The 20,900-nt window shown below is 37.3% G+C and overlaps 1 protein-coding gene across 1 annotated transcript; it reads left to right on the forward strand.

Moving 5' to 3' along the window:
- The first annotated feature begins 20,132 nt into the window (after positions 1-20,132).
- On the forward strand, positions 20,133-20,684 carry LOC125819395 (uncharacterized). The gene has a single exon (XM_049498829.1). The coding sequence runs from the start codon at positions 20,133-20,135 to the stop codon at positions 20,682-20,684; it is 552 nt and encodes a 183-aa protein (XP_049354786.1).
- The last annotated feature ends 216 nt before the right edge of the window (positions 20,685-20,900 follow it).

The following is a 20,900-nucleotide window of genomic DNA, read 5'->3' on the forward strand; positions in this document are numbered from 1 at the left end:
ACTGTATATTGCTCTAAATTGATAACCAATGTGTATTATTGAGAGCATGTGATGCTACATTAATCCTGAAAAGATGACTAATATTGTATATGTTCAATATATGCATGTTTCATAATATTGTGGTTACTCGCATGTGTTTCACTTATTGGATAGCTGCGTGATCCTATCAGTACACTGTGGTTGTGTACTGATACTGCACTTGCTTGTTCTTTGTTGAGTACAGGGCATCTTCAAGCGGCTATTGATAAACCTCAGCTAGGTGACTATTGAGCATGAACGAATTCAAGATGAGCCATTTCTTTCGGGCTGCCATAGATCTTTTTTGTTTAAGTCCACTCTTTTCGGACTCAGACTATTTGTTTAAGGTACCCCTTGTTTTTAAACTTGTCGTTAGTAGAGCTTTGGTACATTGACTTTCAGGTTCTAGGGGTTGTTCTTCCGCATTAGTCTGGCTAGTTTATTTAAACCTTGGAGTTTATGGGAACTCTATATAATTTCTGCATTTAAACCTGCTTCTGTATCTTTAAATGCCTTAGTTTTTGGTTGAGTTGTTTAGTTTGGGTTGTAGTAATGGTTCTCCCACCGGAGGGTTTGTGTGGGTGTCAATCACAATGGTCTGGGTCGTGACAGGTGGTCCCCGGTGAAGCAAGTTAGGTGGTAGGATTGATGGCCAGAGCAGAGGTGGACAGGGTCATTCTATGCAGCCCCAGCAAGGGCAGAAGATGAGTCATAAGACAATGTGATCATAAGTATGGTTCTATAATGCCATCAACGCACCTAGACTTTATTTGATTATGGTTGTACTTATTATTATGTGTCTGTGTATTATGCTTCTCGTATGTGTATGATTTTGAGCCTATGGCAAAATCGTTGCATACTTCTATGAACCAATAATTCTTTTGCAAGTCTAGTGTCTTATTCTATCACATTATACTCGCACAATCTTTGCTATTATCACGGTTTTGTGCTAAGACGCCATGAGCGTGTCCAGGTATTCATGAGTGCTCTAGAGATTTGTCACATCGAAGAAGTCTCCTTCAATTTGTAATGGCCTTCGGTGATAAGACTTGGCCTAAAGTCCTTGCAGTAGAGCATGCATTTCAACAATAGCTATGGATTCTTTTGGGATTGTTCCATCAAGTCGAGAATCCATGTAACACCTCGCTATTTGAAAGAACTAGAAAGAGTCATTTTTGGAAAGAATGAAAAATCTGGAAAATTGGCTAAGTTATGTTCAGTTTGAGTTTTGGGTCAACTTCAAATGATCATAAATCCTAAATCAGGATGAGTTAGGTATGCTACGAGATACCTAGTTAATATCTTTGAATTATCTTTCCAACGCCACTGAGTTTGCTCAATTCAGAGTTTGTATGAGGGAGATATGTCCATTTGAAGTTGGGCTGTCTAGATAAGGAAAGTCAAAACCGGATTTTAGAAGGGTATTTTGGTCTTTTCCATACCCAGCTAATTAATTTCGATTTTGGTAATTAAGTTGGCATCTAAACTGATTGGATTCAGTTTACGCTTTCGAAATTGAGTTAGGGTTTTGAGAGAAGAGAAAAGAAGAGGAGAAAGAGGAGAAGAAACAAAGAATCGTCAAATTCTCGAAGCTAAGATCGTGGATTTCATCAAGGGGTGATCCCTACGAGGTATGTGAGATCACATAGCCTTGGGTTAGTTCACCCACACACCAATCATGATTCAATTCAGCATAATTGTGTTCTTGAAAGAAAAGATTATAAGTTCTTGATGAAAATTGTTTCAGTTCTTGTGGGTTCTTGTTGTTGAAGTTGTTGAGAAGTTTCTTGAGTTTGATTCATGAGATTAGGTGTTGTTTTGAGTAGATTCTTATATATTTTGGTTATGTAGTCGAATCTAAGTGTTTGGGAAAAGAACCAATTCCATCTAGAGGGTTTAGAGTGGAAAAACAAGCATGAAAATTCGTCAAAAATCTGGGAAAAGGGGTGGGGCGCTGCCCCACTTAGAGCGCCCCACCAAGTTCTCTAAATTTGGCGTCTGGGATGCCGCGCCAGTCAGAGCACCACAATCCCATGTCTGAAGTTTCAAGGCTGGCGCCCCGCACCACTCAGTGCGCCATAGATGCCAGGCCTTCCACCTTTTCCCACTTATTTCCATTTGAGTTCCCTAGCAACATACCTAAGTTTTCTAGTTGATTTCTACACTCTAAGGTACGTCTAAACATCATTAAATCATGCATAAACATGAGATCATGAGCCTTGAATCCATAATTCAATTCAAGGAATGTTAAGAGTCAAGTCAAGAGGAGTTCATAGAGTTTTCAGAAAGTCTTTTACAAATGTTTTAACTTTTTTTTTAAGTTGAGTAAAGAGTAAGAGTAAAGTTCATTTCTTCAAAAGATTATACGGGAACTAAGTATTCCCAAGAGTTGAAATGTTTTCACATTTAAACAAGAAAGGAAACACCAAAGATAAAATTCAAAATTTCAACTTAATGAGTCAAAAATATTGAATGCCATTGAACTCTTAGATCAAAATCCCAAGGTTAATTATAATTTTGTTATAGATTGTTTCAATTTCCTACTGAGATAACCAAGCAGAAGAAGAACTAAATATATTTTACCAACAAAGACAAACTAAAATGAATAGCTTTGTACATCGATGCCTTATTAGAATTGTGATTCTAAAGATTCAATCTCTAACGATAAGAAGAACTAGAATTAAAATTTATCGCCCCTTCCTTTGTACCAAGTAGTACAAAGTAGCAAGTTCAAACATAAGGATAATAACAAGTGCAAAATCTTTAAAAATACACAATTTGTTGCAACTAGTTATAGTTAATTAGATATTCAGTTGTGTGCTGACGGGGTTAGGTTGATATATGTTACTCACACTAACGTTTTACTCCTAAAACGTTACTCACAATAACATTTTACTAAAAGCAGATAATCTTTTATTATTAGTGCAGTTGTATTAATTTTTAGTTGTGCGTCGATCTCCAATTATGTTAATTTACTTTCAGTTAGTTATTGTAATATAATTCAAATAATAATCAATCTTTTTTGGTATGAGGTAATTTTCTAAAGGCTAACCACTCCTCAAAATCAGATGTAACAGGTCCATTTTGTTGCCCTTCTCCACTTAACAATATGGGACTTGGTTCAATGGAAAGTAAGTGGACAACACTATAAAGCAAATAACTTTACTTCAATTCCCCCAGACCACCATAGAATCAGAGGTGGATCTAGGATTCGAAGGTTGTGGGTGTCATATTGTCTAAATAGGGTAAACGGAGAAGTCAAAGGGCGAGCAACGCCCCGAAATTAACAACTTTTCTATGGGTGCAAAAAAGTCATTGATATCCTTTAGAAGAAAAAGAAGCAATTCAAAAAACGAGCGACAACACCTCGTTCAAATATCCAACAAAGCATGAGTCGCAATGAACACAAAATGTTCAAAATGGGAACAAATGAAAGCACCACTCTCAACGTGTACAAGCATCTTCAATGGCATCAAATTACATTTTTCAGCATAAAGAACAGTTTGAAGAATATTCACAAATCCGATCGATACCGGACGCGGTAATGTGAACCACCCAGAGGGACATTCTCTTTATCACGCGGATAGTCATTCATGTTGTATTATCAAAGGAGTTAATACCATTACCAAGAGGGGCATTACATACTCAAACACCGAGAGGGCCATCATATTCAACCGCCAACAGGGCCATTGCATCTTCAAATGCCAAGAGGGCCATTGCATATTCAAACGTCGAGAGGGCCATCATATATGCAAATGCCAATTTTGGTGAATGAACCACTAAGGCTAAGTTCTGATTAAGTTACTATGCTTAAACTGACCAAAACTACGTAGTTTAGGGGTTAAACAATGTAGTTTGGATGTCCAATGCATAGGGGAAAAGACCAAATGACCCTTAATAAAAATCTGACGAGGCCAACGATGACCTGACCGATGATCTATTCTGGCAGGCGTCATTTGGCGTTAGAAGTTAGTCACTGCGGGCCACGATCCATGTACCTGGACCACGGGTTGTGGTCCCACCTACGTTCCATAGGTCCAGCCGTTGGTCGAGGGTTTCCAGGGGATTTCTAGGTGGCCAGCCACGACCCTTCCTATGGTACGTGGTTTAGACCATGGGCCGTGGGTGGGTTTTGTCGGTGGCACTTGCAAGTTTTTAAATTCTGCATTTTTTGTCCTTTTTGAGTCCAGGGTGTTACCTATCTCCCCCTTGGGAACATTCTTCCTCGAATGAATTCTAAACAACCTAAGTATGGAGGGAAGGAGCTGCAATCCCTACCACTAAGTGCTAAAAACTGGTTTTCGACTGAACTGAGTACTAAGAATATTCAAATATTCTGAAAATGCAAGAACAACTGAAAGAACATGAAACTGAGACTGAATTTACGCAATAGTAAGTTAAGAGAGGAACTATTACCTCAAGCTGAAACGGAATAAGAAGGAAAGAGATGAGGATACTTGCCCTTCATGGTTTCTTCTGCTTCCCAATTAGCACCCTCCACGAAACGACTCCTCCACAAAATCTTTACTGAAGCGACTTCCTTATTTCTCAATCTATGAACCTGACGGTCAAGAATCTCAACTGACAAATCCTCATAAGTGAGACTATCTTTCACGGCCATACTCCCTAATGATACTATTGATGTTGGATCACCCACACAGTTCTTCAATAAGGAAATGTGAAAGACCTTATGAACCACTGCTAGTTCTTTCGGAAATTCTAACTCATATGCCACATTACCAACCCTTTTTAGGATTCTGGAAGGACCTACATAGCTAGGACTAAGCTTCCCTTTCTTGCCAAATCTCATCAACCCCTTCATAGGTTACACTTTCAGGAAAACCCAATCTTTAATTTCAAACTCTAAGTCCCTTATCCTTACATCTGCATAGGACTTCTGACGACTCTGGTTCTCTTAAGTCTATTTCTGATGGGATGAACTTTTTCCATAGCTTCATGAACCGAATCTGGGCCAATCAATGTTGCTTCACCTACTTCAAACCAACCAATCAGAGATCTGTATCTGGTCATACATCCTGGTTTCTAATGTTCTACCTTAACCTGTTGGCAATTTGGACACCAAAACTAGAGCAAAAGGAGAAGAAATAGTCGACCAAGCCCTCTCCAAGAACTCAACAGATTTACTCCGATTTCAGCCCCAAATCGAAAGGTTTCTCTGTGAAATTTGTCACTAGGTATGTGAGATTTCACTAGTGGGTTCCTTTCATCCACTAGGTCCCTAGAATTCAGTTAGATTCTTGATTTTGCTATATTTTGCTTAGACCTAGGGTTTCAAGAACCATAGATATTGGTTGTGATTTAGCCGTTATAGTATTCTTAGTCAGATAATCATGTTTTCGTGAGGTTGTTGCTTAGTTCCTTGCATGAAACTTAGAACCCTAGTTGTGTAAATTCTCTTAGTTCATGAATTACACATGCTAGGTCAGTTAAATAGATATACATGCTCCAGTTACAAATGTTTCATTGCAGAATTTAAATGTTGCATTCTCATATTTTGCATGTCAGAACATTGAGCTATCCAGTATTTCAGTTATGTTGTTTATACACATTCCAGTTTGGAGTAGGTATAGACCGAGTTGGACTAGGGTTTAGCGTACCCTCATAGTCCTAAAACTACGTGCCCCCGTAGGTTTATAAGTACCATATGTTGGGCATTAGGTTTAGTGATCACGCCAGTCATGTCTTTATACCCCTGGCAAGGAATATTGGGTCCTCTCGATGGGGAGTTTACATCGGACTCTACATTTAGATCACATGGTTTTATGTCGGTTAATAGTAGCTCCTATAGTCAGACTTCATTTCATTTGACCAGGTTTTCAATTTTATTTTTGCAATCAGCCTCAGTATGTCATGTTCAAAATTAGTACTTGGTCATTGCATTTCGCTCAGTCTGTAGCATATTTCAACATTTACATTCAATTTTGATTATATTATTGTTCAGTATGCTTTGTTCAGTTTTATGTATTCTATTCAGTTATACTCTATATTGTGCATGCTCAAGTACTGAAACATACTCTATGCTACATCCTTTCATGATGTAGGTTCAAGTACTCAATATCCAGATCAAGCATAAATCGATTCTCGATCTCCAGTTCAGCAGCTTCAGTGGTGAGTCCTCATACTTCGAGGACAATAGACATGTTTTCATAATCAGCCTTTTCTTTAGTTTCAGTTTTGCTAGAGTTAGCTGGGGGCATGTCCCAACAACTTCAGTCGGTAGAAGCTTTTTTTGACATATTATTAGATTCAGCTTTAGACTCGAGTTTGATCCTTCAGTTGTCATTAAACTCATAGTATTTTATTTATTCATATTAGTTTTGGGTATTCCCCACTTTCAGTTATCACTGTTTTAAGCTTCTGCATAGTATATTTTTAATCAATTATCTTTTAGTACGCTTATGATATGTCAGCTTCAGGGTTTGCTTGGGGTTACTCATGATCCTAGGTCTCGTGTTTACGTCAAGGGGGTAGCCTCGAGGCGTGACAATTAAATCCCTTTAACAACAAGAAACTACCTTGTCCTAGATTACACTTTTGGGACAAACAACTATCTTGTCCCAGATTATTTTTTTGTGATGAGTACGTATCTTGCCATGGATCACTTTTTAGTGACTAGCTAGTAGCTACCTCATCCTAGAGTAACCCTTAGGGATGAGAAGTTGTCTCGTTCGAGATGAACCTTTAGGGACGAGCAATATTTTTTGCCTCTAATTGACCACCAATGTTTCTTGACCCTCATATCACAGAATTAAAAAAATTATCAATAAATATAAGATTGCTACAGAAAATTTCCAAATTAACATCCCATGGTGTTAGTTTCAATATTTTGGTAACGAGATAGCTTAGCTAATCAACATCCCGAGCTAGACTATGATATCAAGTTTTGCATAACTTCCATTGAAAAATAATTATGATCTTGTGCATCTTCTAAACTTGCATCTTGACTTGTAACTTCAATCGTAAAAATCTGTAAGTACAAACTTTTTGAAAATACCATAAGTATATATATATAAAGTGAACCTTAGGCCTGCCTATGTGGCACCACCACAAACCAAGATTCTCTTTTAATTTATTTATTTTAAAAACTAGTCTTCCCCTTTCATTAAAAGTATTGACTTTTATGAAAAGAGTTGTGACTTTTATGAAAGGTTGTGACCTTTTCGAAGGGTTGCAGCTTTTCCAAAGAGTCGTGGCCTTTCCGATAAGGCATTATAAGGTTTGTTTAGAATACCCTTTGTTGTCTATAAATAAAGGGATTTCCTCTTATTTTAAAACAATGAAAATTCTAAACTTCTTCTTCTTATACACAATTAAATATTTTTGTGCTTTTCTCCTATTGAGTGGCTCACTGACACCATTGTTTTTGTATCAATACACAGGTGATTAGAATCGTTCTATCCTGACATGATCTATTCCTTTAAACCTCGAGTACTAGAGGGCATAATTTCCTTAAGGGGACATTGTACATTCACTAGGCTCAATTTTTTCCTTTCTGTTTCATTTTATTGTTACATATCCTGGCATATTTTTTTTATAGTCTTTAATTTATGCTTATGATAGTAATTATTGTTTTTGTGTACATGTTTTGAACTTTGTAGTGTAGGTTTCTACAAAGTTATTGTTAAAAGTAACTGTTAGTACAAATTAAATAAAACACGTTAATTGAATATTCACACAAGTTTTCTCTACTTAAATTTGTTGAAGGAACAATAAAAAATTCTTTAAAGATCTATACTACCATCTTGAAGACAAAAATTCAAATTTGGTATGCCTTTGTAAGTACATAAAGACCTTACAAACTTTATCGCACCTTGATGTGCGAAGTGAACCTGGAAAAGAAGACAAGAATTAATAAACTTTAGACATGGGTTCAAAGATGTGTCGGATGACCTATATAGGAATATGACTAGACTGGAGCCTCTTTTAATCCCAAAGATATAGATAACTACACAATAAATTCATTGCGCATATTGAATATGAAGTATGAACAAATTTTCAAGTTTACTGTAAGTTGTAAATACTTTTCTTGAAGTAATAAATGTGTTTCTCGACACTGCGATTGGAATAGAAGTGTAGTTTCAAATTGAACTACATCATTCCGGTATGTTGATTTTAAAAAAAAAACACCCAAACCAACTGAATAGTTTTGTGTAATATTTTTCTCTTTCAAGTATATATATAATAAGAATTGTTGTCCAATATGACACATTCTCCCTTTAATTTTCATTTTAATAATTACTTATGATACCTTTAAATGGGGAACTTTAAAATGATATATGTAAAGCAAAAGGTAGGTTTAACTTTCTACACGTTAGAATTAGAATATTTGTTAACTTTTTTAGCCTTTTAAAATTTATTTATCTCTTAACCAATGATTATGTCGCACCCTGAGCCTACACCCTAGGCGGTACTGGCATTCGAGAATAGTTGTTGGCCCTAAGAGAACCCTTGGCCTGGCTTAATACTCAGTGGAAGACTTTAAGCATTAATAAGGGAAATCAAATGCAACTTTACTCAACTGTCTCAAAATAAACTTAGAATATTTTAGAAATAAACATTCAGCTAGCCAAAGTGGCAACTCCAGTCTTAACATAAACAATTGAAAATGGAAAGACTAATGAACTATAACTATCCATCTATTAAGCCTCTAAAACTATGAGGGATGTCGGGACAAGATTCCCGATCATCCTAACAAATGAAAATGCTAAAAACATGAAAAAGGGATCCTCCAGAATCCAAGGAGGCTCACCAAATGACTCGGAAGCTCAACTGATCAATGAAGTAGGCCAAATGGCGTCAGTACATTGAATGTACAAGCATGAATTGAAATCTGAAAGGAACACTTACCTTGACTTTACTCAACTCATGGATACTTAACTCAGTGCAGAAATAAACAACAGTAAAGATGCAGTTTATATAAAGCATTCAAAATAGTAGATAACATCTTGAAATATTGGAAAATACAATAATATCTCAGTTGTATATAAGAATACAAAAATAAACTTTGTTTGGGAGACTCTCTAACCAACAACCAGCACTATGAGTTATGTGATGATACAACGTCTCCCCCACGCTGTCATAATTGTCCTAAAACATGCCGGGATATAGAGAACCTCAACTAAGTGGATCCACTGGACTATGCTAAAAATCACTAAGGAGTCATCTAAAAAGTGTGACCCTTTCTACCCACGATGGCTACATGGTTTATAGAGACTTTAGTTATTATGAACTCGTCCACATATCGGTGCTCAATACTACTCCCAAAGTATACTCAACTCATATGTTTAAAAACATAACTCTTTCTCTATGGTTTGAGGTTATTACTGAAAAACTTATGTCTTAAAAGAGATGGAACTCAAAACTGCTCATGAAAACTCATTTGGAAATCGGTGTTTCCTTTATCTGAAATGTGAAAATATTTACCCTTTGGGAATACTTAGTTCCCATATATCATTTTAATGAAATGAACTTGGCTCTACTCTTTCTCAAACTCAATGCTTAGGTCATTTAAAACAAGTTTTAAATGATTGTAAAAGACTTTTGAAAGATTCTAAGAACTCTCTTGACTTGACTCCTAGCTCTACCTTGAATTTGAATTATAGATTCAAAGGTTATGCTCTCATGTTATAGATGATCTCTTGATGTTTAAACGTACGTTAGAGTTTAGAAAACAACTAGAAAACATAGGTACGATTCGAGGGAGCTCAAATGGAAGAAGTGGGAAATGGTAGAGGACCTTGCGACCCTGGCGTACTGAGTGGCGCAGGGCGCCAAACCTTGAAATGCTGGGTCTTTGTTGGGGCGCAATCAGTGGCACGGCACCCAAAGCCCAAACTACAATCTCTTTATGCTGGCGCACTGAGTGGTATAGTGCGCCAGCCCGTGCCCAGAAAACCTATGAATTTTCATGTTCATTTTTCGACCCTAAATCATCTAGATTTGATTCGTTTCTTCCCCAAATACTTAGATTTGAATACCCAACCCAATTATACAAGAATATACTCAAAAGAAACCTTAAATATCATCAAATCATCTCAAGAACTCCTCCAAAAATCCAACAATCAAGATTCAAACGAAACTTCAACAAAATTCATCAAGAACTCATATACTCAAATTTCAAGAATGTAAATATGCTGAATTTAATCATGATTGACGCGTGGGTGAACAAACTCAATGCTATGTGATCTCACATAACTCATAGGGATTAACCCTTGGTGAAATCCGCAAGCAAAATCTCAAGAACGCGACAAAACCTTGGCTTTTCTCCTTATATTTCCTCTTTTCTCCTCTTTTATCTTCACTCAAATGCTTAGCATAATTTTGTAATTGTGTAAACTGAACCAAATCAGATTAGACCCCATATAAATTACTAAAAATGAATTAAACTAATTGGGTAATGAAAAGACCAAAATACCCCTCTTAAATCCGGGTGACTTTCCTTAACTGGACATCCCAACTTCAAACAGGCTTATCTCCCTCATACGAGCTCAAAATTTAGCAAACTCCGTGTCATTGGAAAGATAATCCAAAGATATTTAATTTGATATCATATGGCACACCTAACTCATAATGTACTGAAAGTTGACACAAAACTCATCCTTAGCATAACTTGCCAAAATTTCCAAATTTAATCTTTCAAAAAATAGTTTCTTTCTAATTCTAGTTCTTCCAAATACCGAGGTGTTACCATATCTCCCCCTTGGGAACATTCGTCCTCGAATGAGATTACTCGAAGTAGACTAAGGGTGTAACATCTAAGATTCATCTCAAACACCCAATAAGCAAAATATAAATACAACAAGCAAGCTTAGAACAAATACCAAGAAAAGGATTAGTACCTTAATTTGGATCTTCTCCGAATTTGATGAGATGTGGGTATCTCTCCTTCATATCCTCCTCAGCTTCCAAAGTAGCTTCCTCCACAAACTGATTTCTCCACAGAACCATGACTGATGTTACTTCCTTGGTCTTCAACTTGCAAACTTGGAAATATAGAATCTGAACAAGAATCTTCTCATAAGATAAGTTATCATTAATACCAATATCTTCAGTAGGTATAATAAGTGAAGGATCACCCATATACTTCTTCAACCTAGAAACGTGAAATACCGGATGAACCGCTGCTAACTCTTGGGGTAGCTCTAACTTATAAACTACATTGCCAATCCTCTTGTATATCCTATAAGGACCAATATATCGGGGGCTAGGTTTCCCCTTCTTACTAAATCTCAAAACACCCTTCATGGGTGAAACTTTCAAGTAAACCCAATCATCTACTTCAAACTCTAAGTCTCTTCTCCTAACATATGTATAGTATTTCTGATGACTCAATGTTGTTTTCAATCTCTCTTGAATAACCTTCACTTTCTTCATAGCTTGATGAACTAGGGATGGTCCTATCAGCCCAGCTTCACCAACCTCAAACCATCCAATAAGAGATCTGCATCTTCTCCCGTAAAAAGCCTCATACAGAGCCATTTGGATGCTAGAGTGGTAATTATTATTATAAGCAAACTCTATGAGAGGTAGGTGATCATACCAATTACCCTTGAAATCAATCACACGAGCCCTCAACATATCTTTTAAAGTATGAATAGTGCACTCTACTTGACCATTAGTCTGATGATGAAAAACAGTACTCAAGTTCACATTTGAAACCAAACCTTTCTGGAATGACTTCCAAATTTGTGCAATAAATTATGCACCTCTATCCGAAATAAACGACACTAGAACTCCATAAAGTCTAACTACCTCTTGAATATATAAATTGGCATAATCCTCTGCTGAATGGGTAGTCTTTACCGGTAAAAAGTGGGCTGATTTAGTCATTCAATGTACAATCACCCAAATGGAATCATGCTTCTTGCGAGATTGCGACAAACCAATAATAAAGTCCATATTGATCATCTCCCATTTCCATTCTGGAATCTCAATATTATGAGCCATACCACCGGGCCTTTGGTGCTCTACCTTTACTTGTTGACAATTTGAGCACTTACCAAAAAACTCTGCAATACCTTTTTACATACTACTCCACCGATAGACTTTTCTCAAATCACGATACTTCTTTGTGGAACCCGGATGGATAGAATATCGGGAGCTATGAGCTTCCTCCATGATCCTCTCTTGGAGTTCATCCACCTTTGGCACACACAATCTACCTTGATACCTCAATACACCATCTCCCCCTTGTTCAAAAGCCATCACTTTTTGCTTATGAACATTTGCCTTCAATTCAAGCAAAATAGGATCTTGGTCTTATTTCTCTTTCACTTTAGACACTAATGATTATTCAGCCTCATTCATCACCATTACTCCTCCTTCGTCGGAATCAATTAGTCGAACTCCTAGTCGTGCAAGTCTATGCACCTCTTTTGCTAACTTTTTCTTGTCTTCCTTAAAAAGGGAGGTACTACCCATAGACAATCTACTCAAAGCATCAACAACAACATTAGCCTTACCTGGGTGATAGAGAATACTCATATCATAATCCTTGAGTAATTCCAACCACCTCCTCTGTCTGAAATTAAGCTCTTTCTCACTAAACACACATTGAAGGCTCTTATGACTGGTGAACACATCTACATGAACTCCATAAAGATAATCACGCCATATTTTCAAAGCAACTACTACGGCAACAAACTCTAGATCATGGGTTGGGTAGTTCTTCTCGTGAATCTGAAGCTGTCAGGCGGCATAATGTTACGTCATGTATTCTCCATATGCTACTTTTATTTATATGACACTTGACATAGACTTATGGTATAGGTGAGGGATCATATTTCTAAGATGAGTACTGTTGGTTTAAAATAATTGGAAGGTGTTGTTTGCCTTGCACGTTTCAACATGTTTACTCCAAGTCAACTCTGAGGAAAGCATTTAAACTAGAGATAGAAAGGTCATATTTGAGCTTAAAGTTTAAGGTGAAGTGTTAAGTTAAAGCAAAAGGAAGTAAGCTTTAGAAAATGAAACAAATAAGTTAGCTGCTTGTTTGACTTAACCATGCTAGCAAGTGAAAAGTAGGTGCATCACCTACTTTGACTTATTGACCAGCCCAAAGGACCAAGAAGGTGCATCACCTACTAAGACTTAACTAAGCTAGTAGGTGAGCAGTAGGTGTATCACCTACTTTAACTTATTGACCTGCCCAAAGGACCAAGAAGGTGCATCACCCACTAAGACTCTTTTGACCATGTTATTGAGCCAAGTACATTACCACCTACTTGCATTAATCTGGCCCAAGTTGAATAGAATAATAAGGGGAAAATGGACAACCAAGGTCCAATATTCTTAAGTCCAAAAAGGCCTTGGTGAAAATTCCAAGTGGGTGATAATTTATGGCCCAAAATGAGTGAGAAAGTCGGCCAAAGCAGGTCCCTTTAGAAGGGATTGATATCAAATTTTTCATACAATTTTTAACTTTGACAAAAGTAAGATTTCTAGCGCTTTCTCTCTTCTCTCGCTTAGCTTCATACATCAGCCATTAAATACCATTAGGGTTCTTGAATATTAAGTAGTTCAAGCTATTGGACGGTATAAGTTATGACAAGTTGAGGAGGAAAACCTTTACCTTGAATAATCCAAGTCTTAGCAAGTGGTAGTCCTTTCTAGCAAGGTAAGCTACTGTAATTTTCTCCCTCTTGTGCTTTGAGTTAATTAGGACATTTAGTATGTTTTAGTGAGTTGAAAATTGTTCCTTTTACATGGTGTAATATTGGGGAGGATGTTCTGGTGGTTAGTGCATGTTGGGACAGCCATGGAGGGGAGTCCTCTTTAAATTCAATTATGAGTTTGTTTGAGCATTTTAAAAGTAATGTTATCTCTTCAAGTGTTGGTGATCGGAAACCGTGATCCATATTGCTTCTGTTACATTACTATGTTTTAGGATTGTTTTATGTATGTTATGATAAGGGATGTGACTGGATGTGTGGAGAACTTATAGAGATGTCAAAGGAATGAACTATTGTAGGGAGTTTTTGGGAGAACTTAATACGAAGGTTGTATAACATATAGACGCGAGTAAAGGGAAAGGGAAGGAAAGAAAACATTGGCTAGATAAATTGCATGTTTATTGCTTGGTAACTATTTTTTTGAGATCAAGTAGCTCAAATTGGTTGATTAGCTATTAACTAGACATACAACTTATTTTATTGTAGATTAGTAATATGAAGAGAAGGAGCTTAAGTCATACTTTTTGAATTTTATAGCAAAGTATGTAAGGCTATTCGATTCCATATTCCTTGGCAAGAAATCTGATACTTGCGATTAATCTCAATGAAGTGAACTTCCTAAATTCTATTCCTAATAAAGCAAACATAGTGGCAGCGTATGATCTAAAATATGGATAAAAATATTTCCCCCAGTCCTTAGCGTGCCAAATTACTTCATTATATGCTCATTTCTCTATATTTGTGTAATTATCCTCCTCCTATATGCTAGTATAGAAATGGTATTTGCAAAAGCAAGCTTGGTGCATTCTCCTTTTAGTCAATTGAAGTCAATTGTGTCATTTAAGCTCATACGTAATGCATTGATGTTACATAGCTCCTTGTCATTGTTACTACCTTGAAGTTATTATTTTGATGTCTTCTACTACTGGTCCGTAGTTCCAAACCTAAAAAATGATTATGACCACAAAAACAACAATCTCAAAGATTAAAGAATCTAAGTGAAGCAATTTGTATAATTATGGGTGGCATCCTAAGGGCAAAAGCCTAGCATGGGTCGATTCCAATTGGTATAGAAGGGTGGCACCTCCTGGGTGAAAGCCTATCATGGACCGATCCCAATTGGTATAGAAGGGTGGCAGCTGAGGGGTAAAAACATAGCATGGACCGATCCCAATTTGTGTAATTATGAGGATAACATCGCATGGTTAAAATGCCTAGCATGGGTCATCTTCTTCTATTACTAATCAACTGGTCATTTGTATCAGATGCTCTACAAAGATTATAAAGTGCAGTAAATTAAAGAAAAGAATGTAACATACATGATCCCAGAAGAGTAAACAAAGGTAGTCTTCTGTTATGATATATTCACTGATATATTGATACTTGATTTCATTCAGTCCCTTGTTTTATATATGTTATTGCCTTACACATTCAGTAAATTTTTTGGTACAAACGTCCCTCGAGGGGATGCTGCATTTCATGCTGCAGGCACAGGTACCCCAGCTAGTAGACCTCATCAATAGGAGCACACGACACTTAGCTACTTTTGGTGAGCTCCAGGTTGATTCGGAGCTTTACTGAGCTCTTGGTAGATTTATTTTGGTATTGTATCATAGTTAAGGGTAAGGCGGGGTCTTTCCCGACCTACTCTAAGTTTGTCTATCTTATAAAGGCATTGTAGACTAATGCCTAACATGGATTTATGGTTGGTTCCTTAACAGTTGTCGCCTCAACGACCGAGTCATATGTATATATTTTGGGGCAGCCTATGTTTTTTCTTTTATCATTGTAGCTTATACGTATACTTGTTAGAGCTTCATGATTATCTTGGCTAAACATATGGTAGGTACAGGTTATATGCATGTTCTCTCGGGCCTTTACGGCATCGGGTGCCTATCCGTCTCAATGGGATTTGAGGTGTGACAAAAGTGATATCAGAGAAGGTCATCCTAGGGAGTCTACAAAGCCATGTCTATGTAGAGTCTTTCTTATGGATATGTTGTGCACCAGATCTATAAGCAGGAAGCTACGAGACATTTAAGAGTTGTCTCTTTCTTTCATCTCTTAGACCGTGCAATAGAACCAATGTTGCAGGGGAATCATATCTAAATTCTAATTTGCTTTATTATAGTAAAGATACTGGTTACGAGAAGGAGTATAAGTACAAGTAAGCAAATAGATGTGGATGTTGGAGAAGGGACCAGCCAATCACCATTTAGGCTTGTTGGAAAAAGTGAGGCTCACGATGAGTCTCTATCACAGACTTTCCTGACCCCTCTATCTACGAAAGATCTAAGGAGGGAAGCTGCACCTCAAGAACCCCCTATTAATGCTACGAGCAAGGTTTAAAGAATGCAGTCCAATTATTTACTCGTATAGTTGCTGGAGACAACCAAAGGCAAAAAGGTCCAGTTGCAGGTACTAGTGGCATAGATAGAGCAACTGGCATGCCGATACGTGATTTTTTAATTAGACCCTCCATCATTCACCGGGTCAAATCCTAATGAAGATCCACAAAACTTTATAGATTAGATCCAACGTACTTTAAATGTTATGCATGAAGTGGTTAAGCACTTGAACTAGCAGCATATAGATTAAAGGGTGTCGCTATATTGTGGTATGAACTTTGGAAGCAATCTAGGGGAACAAATGCAGCTTCAACTATGTGGAAAGAGTTCAAAAAGGCATTCCTTGACCATTATCTGCCATTGGAATTACGAGAGGCCCATGCGGATCAGTTCTTAAATCTCCATCAAGGAAGTATGAGCGTGAGAGAGTAAAGTTTCAAATTTAATTCCTTGGCCATGTATGCTCCTAATGTAGTAGCTACTAAACAGGATAGAGTTCATCGATATGTGGATCGATTAGATTCATATCTGGTTAGAGATAGTACCATTGCTTCATTGAATAAAGACATGAATATAGAAAGAATGCAAGATTTTGCACAATAGTTGGAGGATCAAAGACAAAGCAGAAGGATCCAAGATTTGGAAAGAGGGCAGTCCAAGAGAGCCAAATCCACCGGGCAGTTTATGCCATCCCAAGGTGAGTTTAGGCCTTGGTTCTTTAATAGACCACCTAGGACATCATCTTCCTACTCTACAAGTAGTGCCCACCTCCGTTTCAAGAGTCTAGGGGAAATTAGTTTGTGCAAAGAGGTGAAAGCCAAGGTTCACAAACAGCGGGGAACTAAGAGCAGGGAAGTATGAGTCAATAAAGACATCCTCGATAGTGTTGTAAACAATGTGGAAGAAATCACTTAGGTGCATGTCGGTTTGGGACAAATGCTTGTTTTTGGTGTGGTACACTGGGTCATATAGTGAGAAATTGCCCTCATAGGGGCATGAGTGGTGTTGTAGAGCTTACTAGATCATTTGCTGCATCGTCCTCATCAACACCTTCTTTAGGTAGGGGACTACAGATTCCTACAGGTGATGGTAAATGAGCTAGAGGAGCAGCTAGTTCTAGTGGAATTCAGAATCGCACATATGGTGTTGGGGGTCGACAAAATTTGGAAGCTTTGTCGGATGTGGTTTCAGGTACATTGTCCATCTTTTCACATATTGTATATGCACTAATTGATCCGGGGTCTACATTGTTTTATATTACTCCATTAATTGCTGGTAAGTTGAAAAGAACACCAGAATTACTTGTGAAGCCATTTGAAGTGTCTATACCGATTGGTGAGTCTATAATAGCTAGAAAGGTTTATCGTAATTGCATTGTAACTGTTTGTGATTGTGATATATTGGTTGACCTTGTTGAGCTAGAAATGGTAGATTTTGATGTTATAATGGGTATGGAGTGGTTAGCTTCTTTTTATGCCACGGTACATTGCTGAACTAAGATAGTGTGTTTCCATTTCCCAAAAGGGGCAGTCCTTGAATGGAAAGGTAATATTGGGGCACCAAGAGGTAAGTTTATTCTGTACCTTAATGCAAAGAAGATGATGTCCAAAGAATACATATGTCATCTAGTAAGGGTGAAAAATATAGTTGTGGAGTCTCCAACTCTTCAATCCATTCTAGTGGTAAATGAATTTCCTGATGTATTTCGTGATGATCTTCCGGGTTTGCCTCTAGAATGATATGTAGAGTTTTGTATTGATGTGATTCCAGATACTCAACCTATCTCTATCCCTCCATATAAAATGGCCCCGGAAGAATTACGGGAGTTGAAGGAGAAATGAAAAGACTTGTTAGAAAAGGAATTCATAAGGCCTAGTATGTCCCCACGGGGAGCACTAGTTTTATTTGTACATAAGAAATACGGCTCGTTAAGAATGTGTATTGACTACCGGCAGTTGAATAAGGTAACGATTAAGAACAAATATCCACTCCCTAGAATTGATGATTTGTTTGATCAGTTACAAGGTCCTCAGTGCTTCTCAAAGATCGTCTTGAGGTCGGTTTATCACCAAGTGAGGGTCAAAGATCAAGATATACCCAAGACAGCTTTACGAACACGGTATGGTCATTTTGAGTTTTTAGTCATGTCATTCGGGTAAACAAATGCACCAACGGCTTTTATGGATTTGATGAATAGGGTGTTCAAGCCATTTCTAGATGTGTTCGTGATGGTATTCATAGATGACATTTTGGTGTATTCAAGATTGGAAGAGGACCATGCTAATCACTTGCGGCATGTTTTACAAATTCTCTGTGATCGTAAGTTGTATGCAAAGTTCTCTAAATGTGAGTTTTGGTGTAAATCTGTGGCATTCTTAGGTCATATTGTATTTGATGAAGGAATAAAGGTTGATTCTCAAAAGATAGAATCCGTGAAAAACTGGCAAAGACCTACAACGCCTACGGAGATCAATAGTTTTCTTGGATTGGAAGGTTATTATAGAAGGTTTGTTGAAGGATTCTCTTCCAGTGTTGTACCCTTAACAAAGCTAACACACAAAGAAATCAATTTTCATTTGAGTGATGCATGTGAAAGAAGCTTCCAAGAGTTGAAGAATAAATTAACTTCTACACCTATATTTTTACTTCCAGATGGCATGGAAGGGTATGCAGTGTAATGTTATGCTTCAGGAGTGGGCTTAGGATCTGTATTGATGCAACATGGGAAAGTAATAACTTATGGCTCAAGGAAGCTATGGCCACAACAGAAAAATTATCCAACCCATGATCTAGAGCGAGCAAAAGTTGTATTTGCTTTGAAGATATGGTGTCACTAATTGTATGGAGTTCACGTTGACATATATACTGATCACAAGAGTTTTCAATATATCTTTAACCAAAAGGACCTGAATCTGAGGCAGCGAAGGTGGCATGAGTTATTAAAAGATTATGACATTGATATTTTGTATCATCCTGGGAAAGCAAATGTGGTAGCTGATGCTTTAAGTCGTAAGACAATTGCAAGCACGTATGGGAAGTTCATGGGAAGACAAGAGATAACTAAAGATCTATACCGACTAGCTAGCTTGGGGGTTCACTTTCTTGAATCTCCGGACGAAAGGGATTATTGTGCAAAATGCGGCAGAATCCTCATTAGTAGTGGAAGTGAAAGAGAAGCAGTACACTGATCCTATTCTATTACAGCTTAAGGAGAATGTACAACATGGTATGACAAAGGCGTTTGAGCTTATGCAAGAGGGAGTACATCGGTGTCAAAATAGATTTTGTGTACCTAATGTAGATGAATTAAGAAAGAGGATTATGATGAAGGCAAATCATTCAAGATATTATGTCCATCGGGGGTCAACTAAAATGTATCATGACTTGAATGAAATGTATTGGTGGAGTGACATGAAGAAGAACATTGCTTAATTTGTGTTTCAAAGTCCAAATTGTCAACAAGTAAAAGTAGAGCACCAAAAGACTGGAGGTTATATGCAGCGTATAGAACTTCCAATTTGAAGTGGAACATGATCAACATGGATTTTGTCACTGGTTTGCCTCTCTCATTTTGAAAGTTTGATTCCATATGGGTAATAGTTGACAGACTCACCAAATCAGCGCACTTCTTGCCAGTGAAGACTACTTATACAGCTAAAGAGTATGCAAGGTTGTACATTAAACAAATAGTTTGACTACATGGAGTGCCAATCTCTATAAAATATCTATAATATCTTATAAAGGAGCTCAATTCACCGCAAATTTTTGGAAGTCATTTTAGAAGAGTTTGGGAACATAAGTGAATTTAAGTACAACCTTTCACCCTCAAACGGATGGTCAAGCAGAACGTACAATTTAAACACTTGAGAATATGTTGCGATCTTGTATATTAGACTTCAAGGGTAGCTGGGATGATCATATACCACTTATTGAATTTGCTTATAACAATAACTATCATTCTAGTATCCAAATGGCACCTTATGAAGCTCTATATGGGAGAAGGTATAGATCCCCAATTGGCTAGTTCGAAATAGGTGAAACTGCCTTATTTGGGCAAGATCTTGTTCATCAAGCTATGGATAAAGTCAAAATGATACAACAGCGACTAGAAAAAGCTCAAAGTCGGCAAAAATCATATGTGGATGTTAGAAAGAGAGGACTAGAATACTCTATAGGGAATTGGGTGTTCTTGAAGGTGTCACCAATGAAAGGGGTAATGAGATTTGGTAAAAAGGGAAAGTTGAGTCCACACTATATAAGACCATATAAGATTATCCGAAGAATTGGCCAAGTTGCATATGATTTAAAGCTACCTCAAGAGCTTCCAACCATTCATCCGGTGTTTCATGTCTCAATGCTTCAAAAATATATAGGTGACCTATCTCATATTACTCCTATTGAAGATGTACAAGTTACGGGAGATCTCATCTACGAAGAAGTACCCATTGCTATTCTGGATCGACAAGTTAGGAAGTTGAGAAATAAAGAAATAGCATCTCACAAAGTGTTATGGAGAAACCAACAAGTAGAAGAGGTTACATGGGAAGCAGAACAAGCAATAAAGTCCAAGTATCCTCATTTATTTCAATCTAAAGGGAAAGGTCAAAGTGTTGAGTTGATTCATTGACGGGTAAGTATAAGTTTATATGAACTATGTGGCTAATAATATAATTTAACTTAGGCTTGAAGTGGTTTGGAGCTGGCTACTATGCTAACATTCGAGGAAGAATGTTCTTCAGGAGGGGAGGAAGGCGCCCTGTATTCTCCATATGCTACTTTTATTTATATGACACATGACATAGGCTTATGGTATTGGTGACAGACCATATTTCTTAGATGAGTA

The sequence above is a fragment of the Solanum verrucosum genome, unplaced genomic scaffold (genome assembly GCF_900185275.1).
Source record: "Solanum verrucosum unplaced genomic scaffold, falcon-dt-bn FXZP01000244.1, whole genome shotgun sequence".
Classification (NCBI taxonomy): domain Eukaryota; kingdom Viridiplantae; phylum Streptophyta; class Magnoliopsida; order Solanales; family Solanaceae; genus Solanum; species Solanum verrucosum.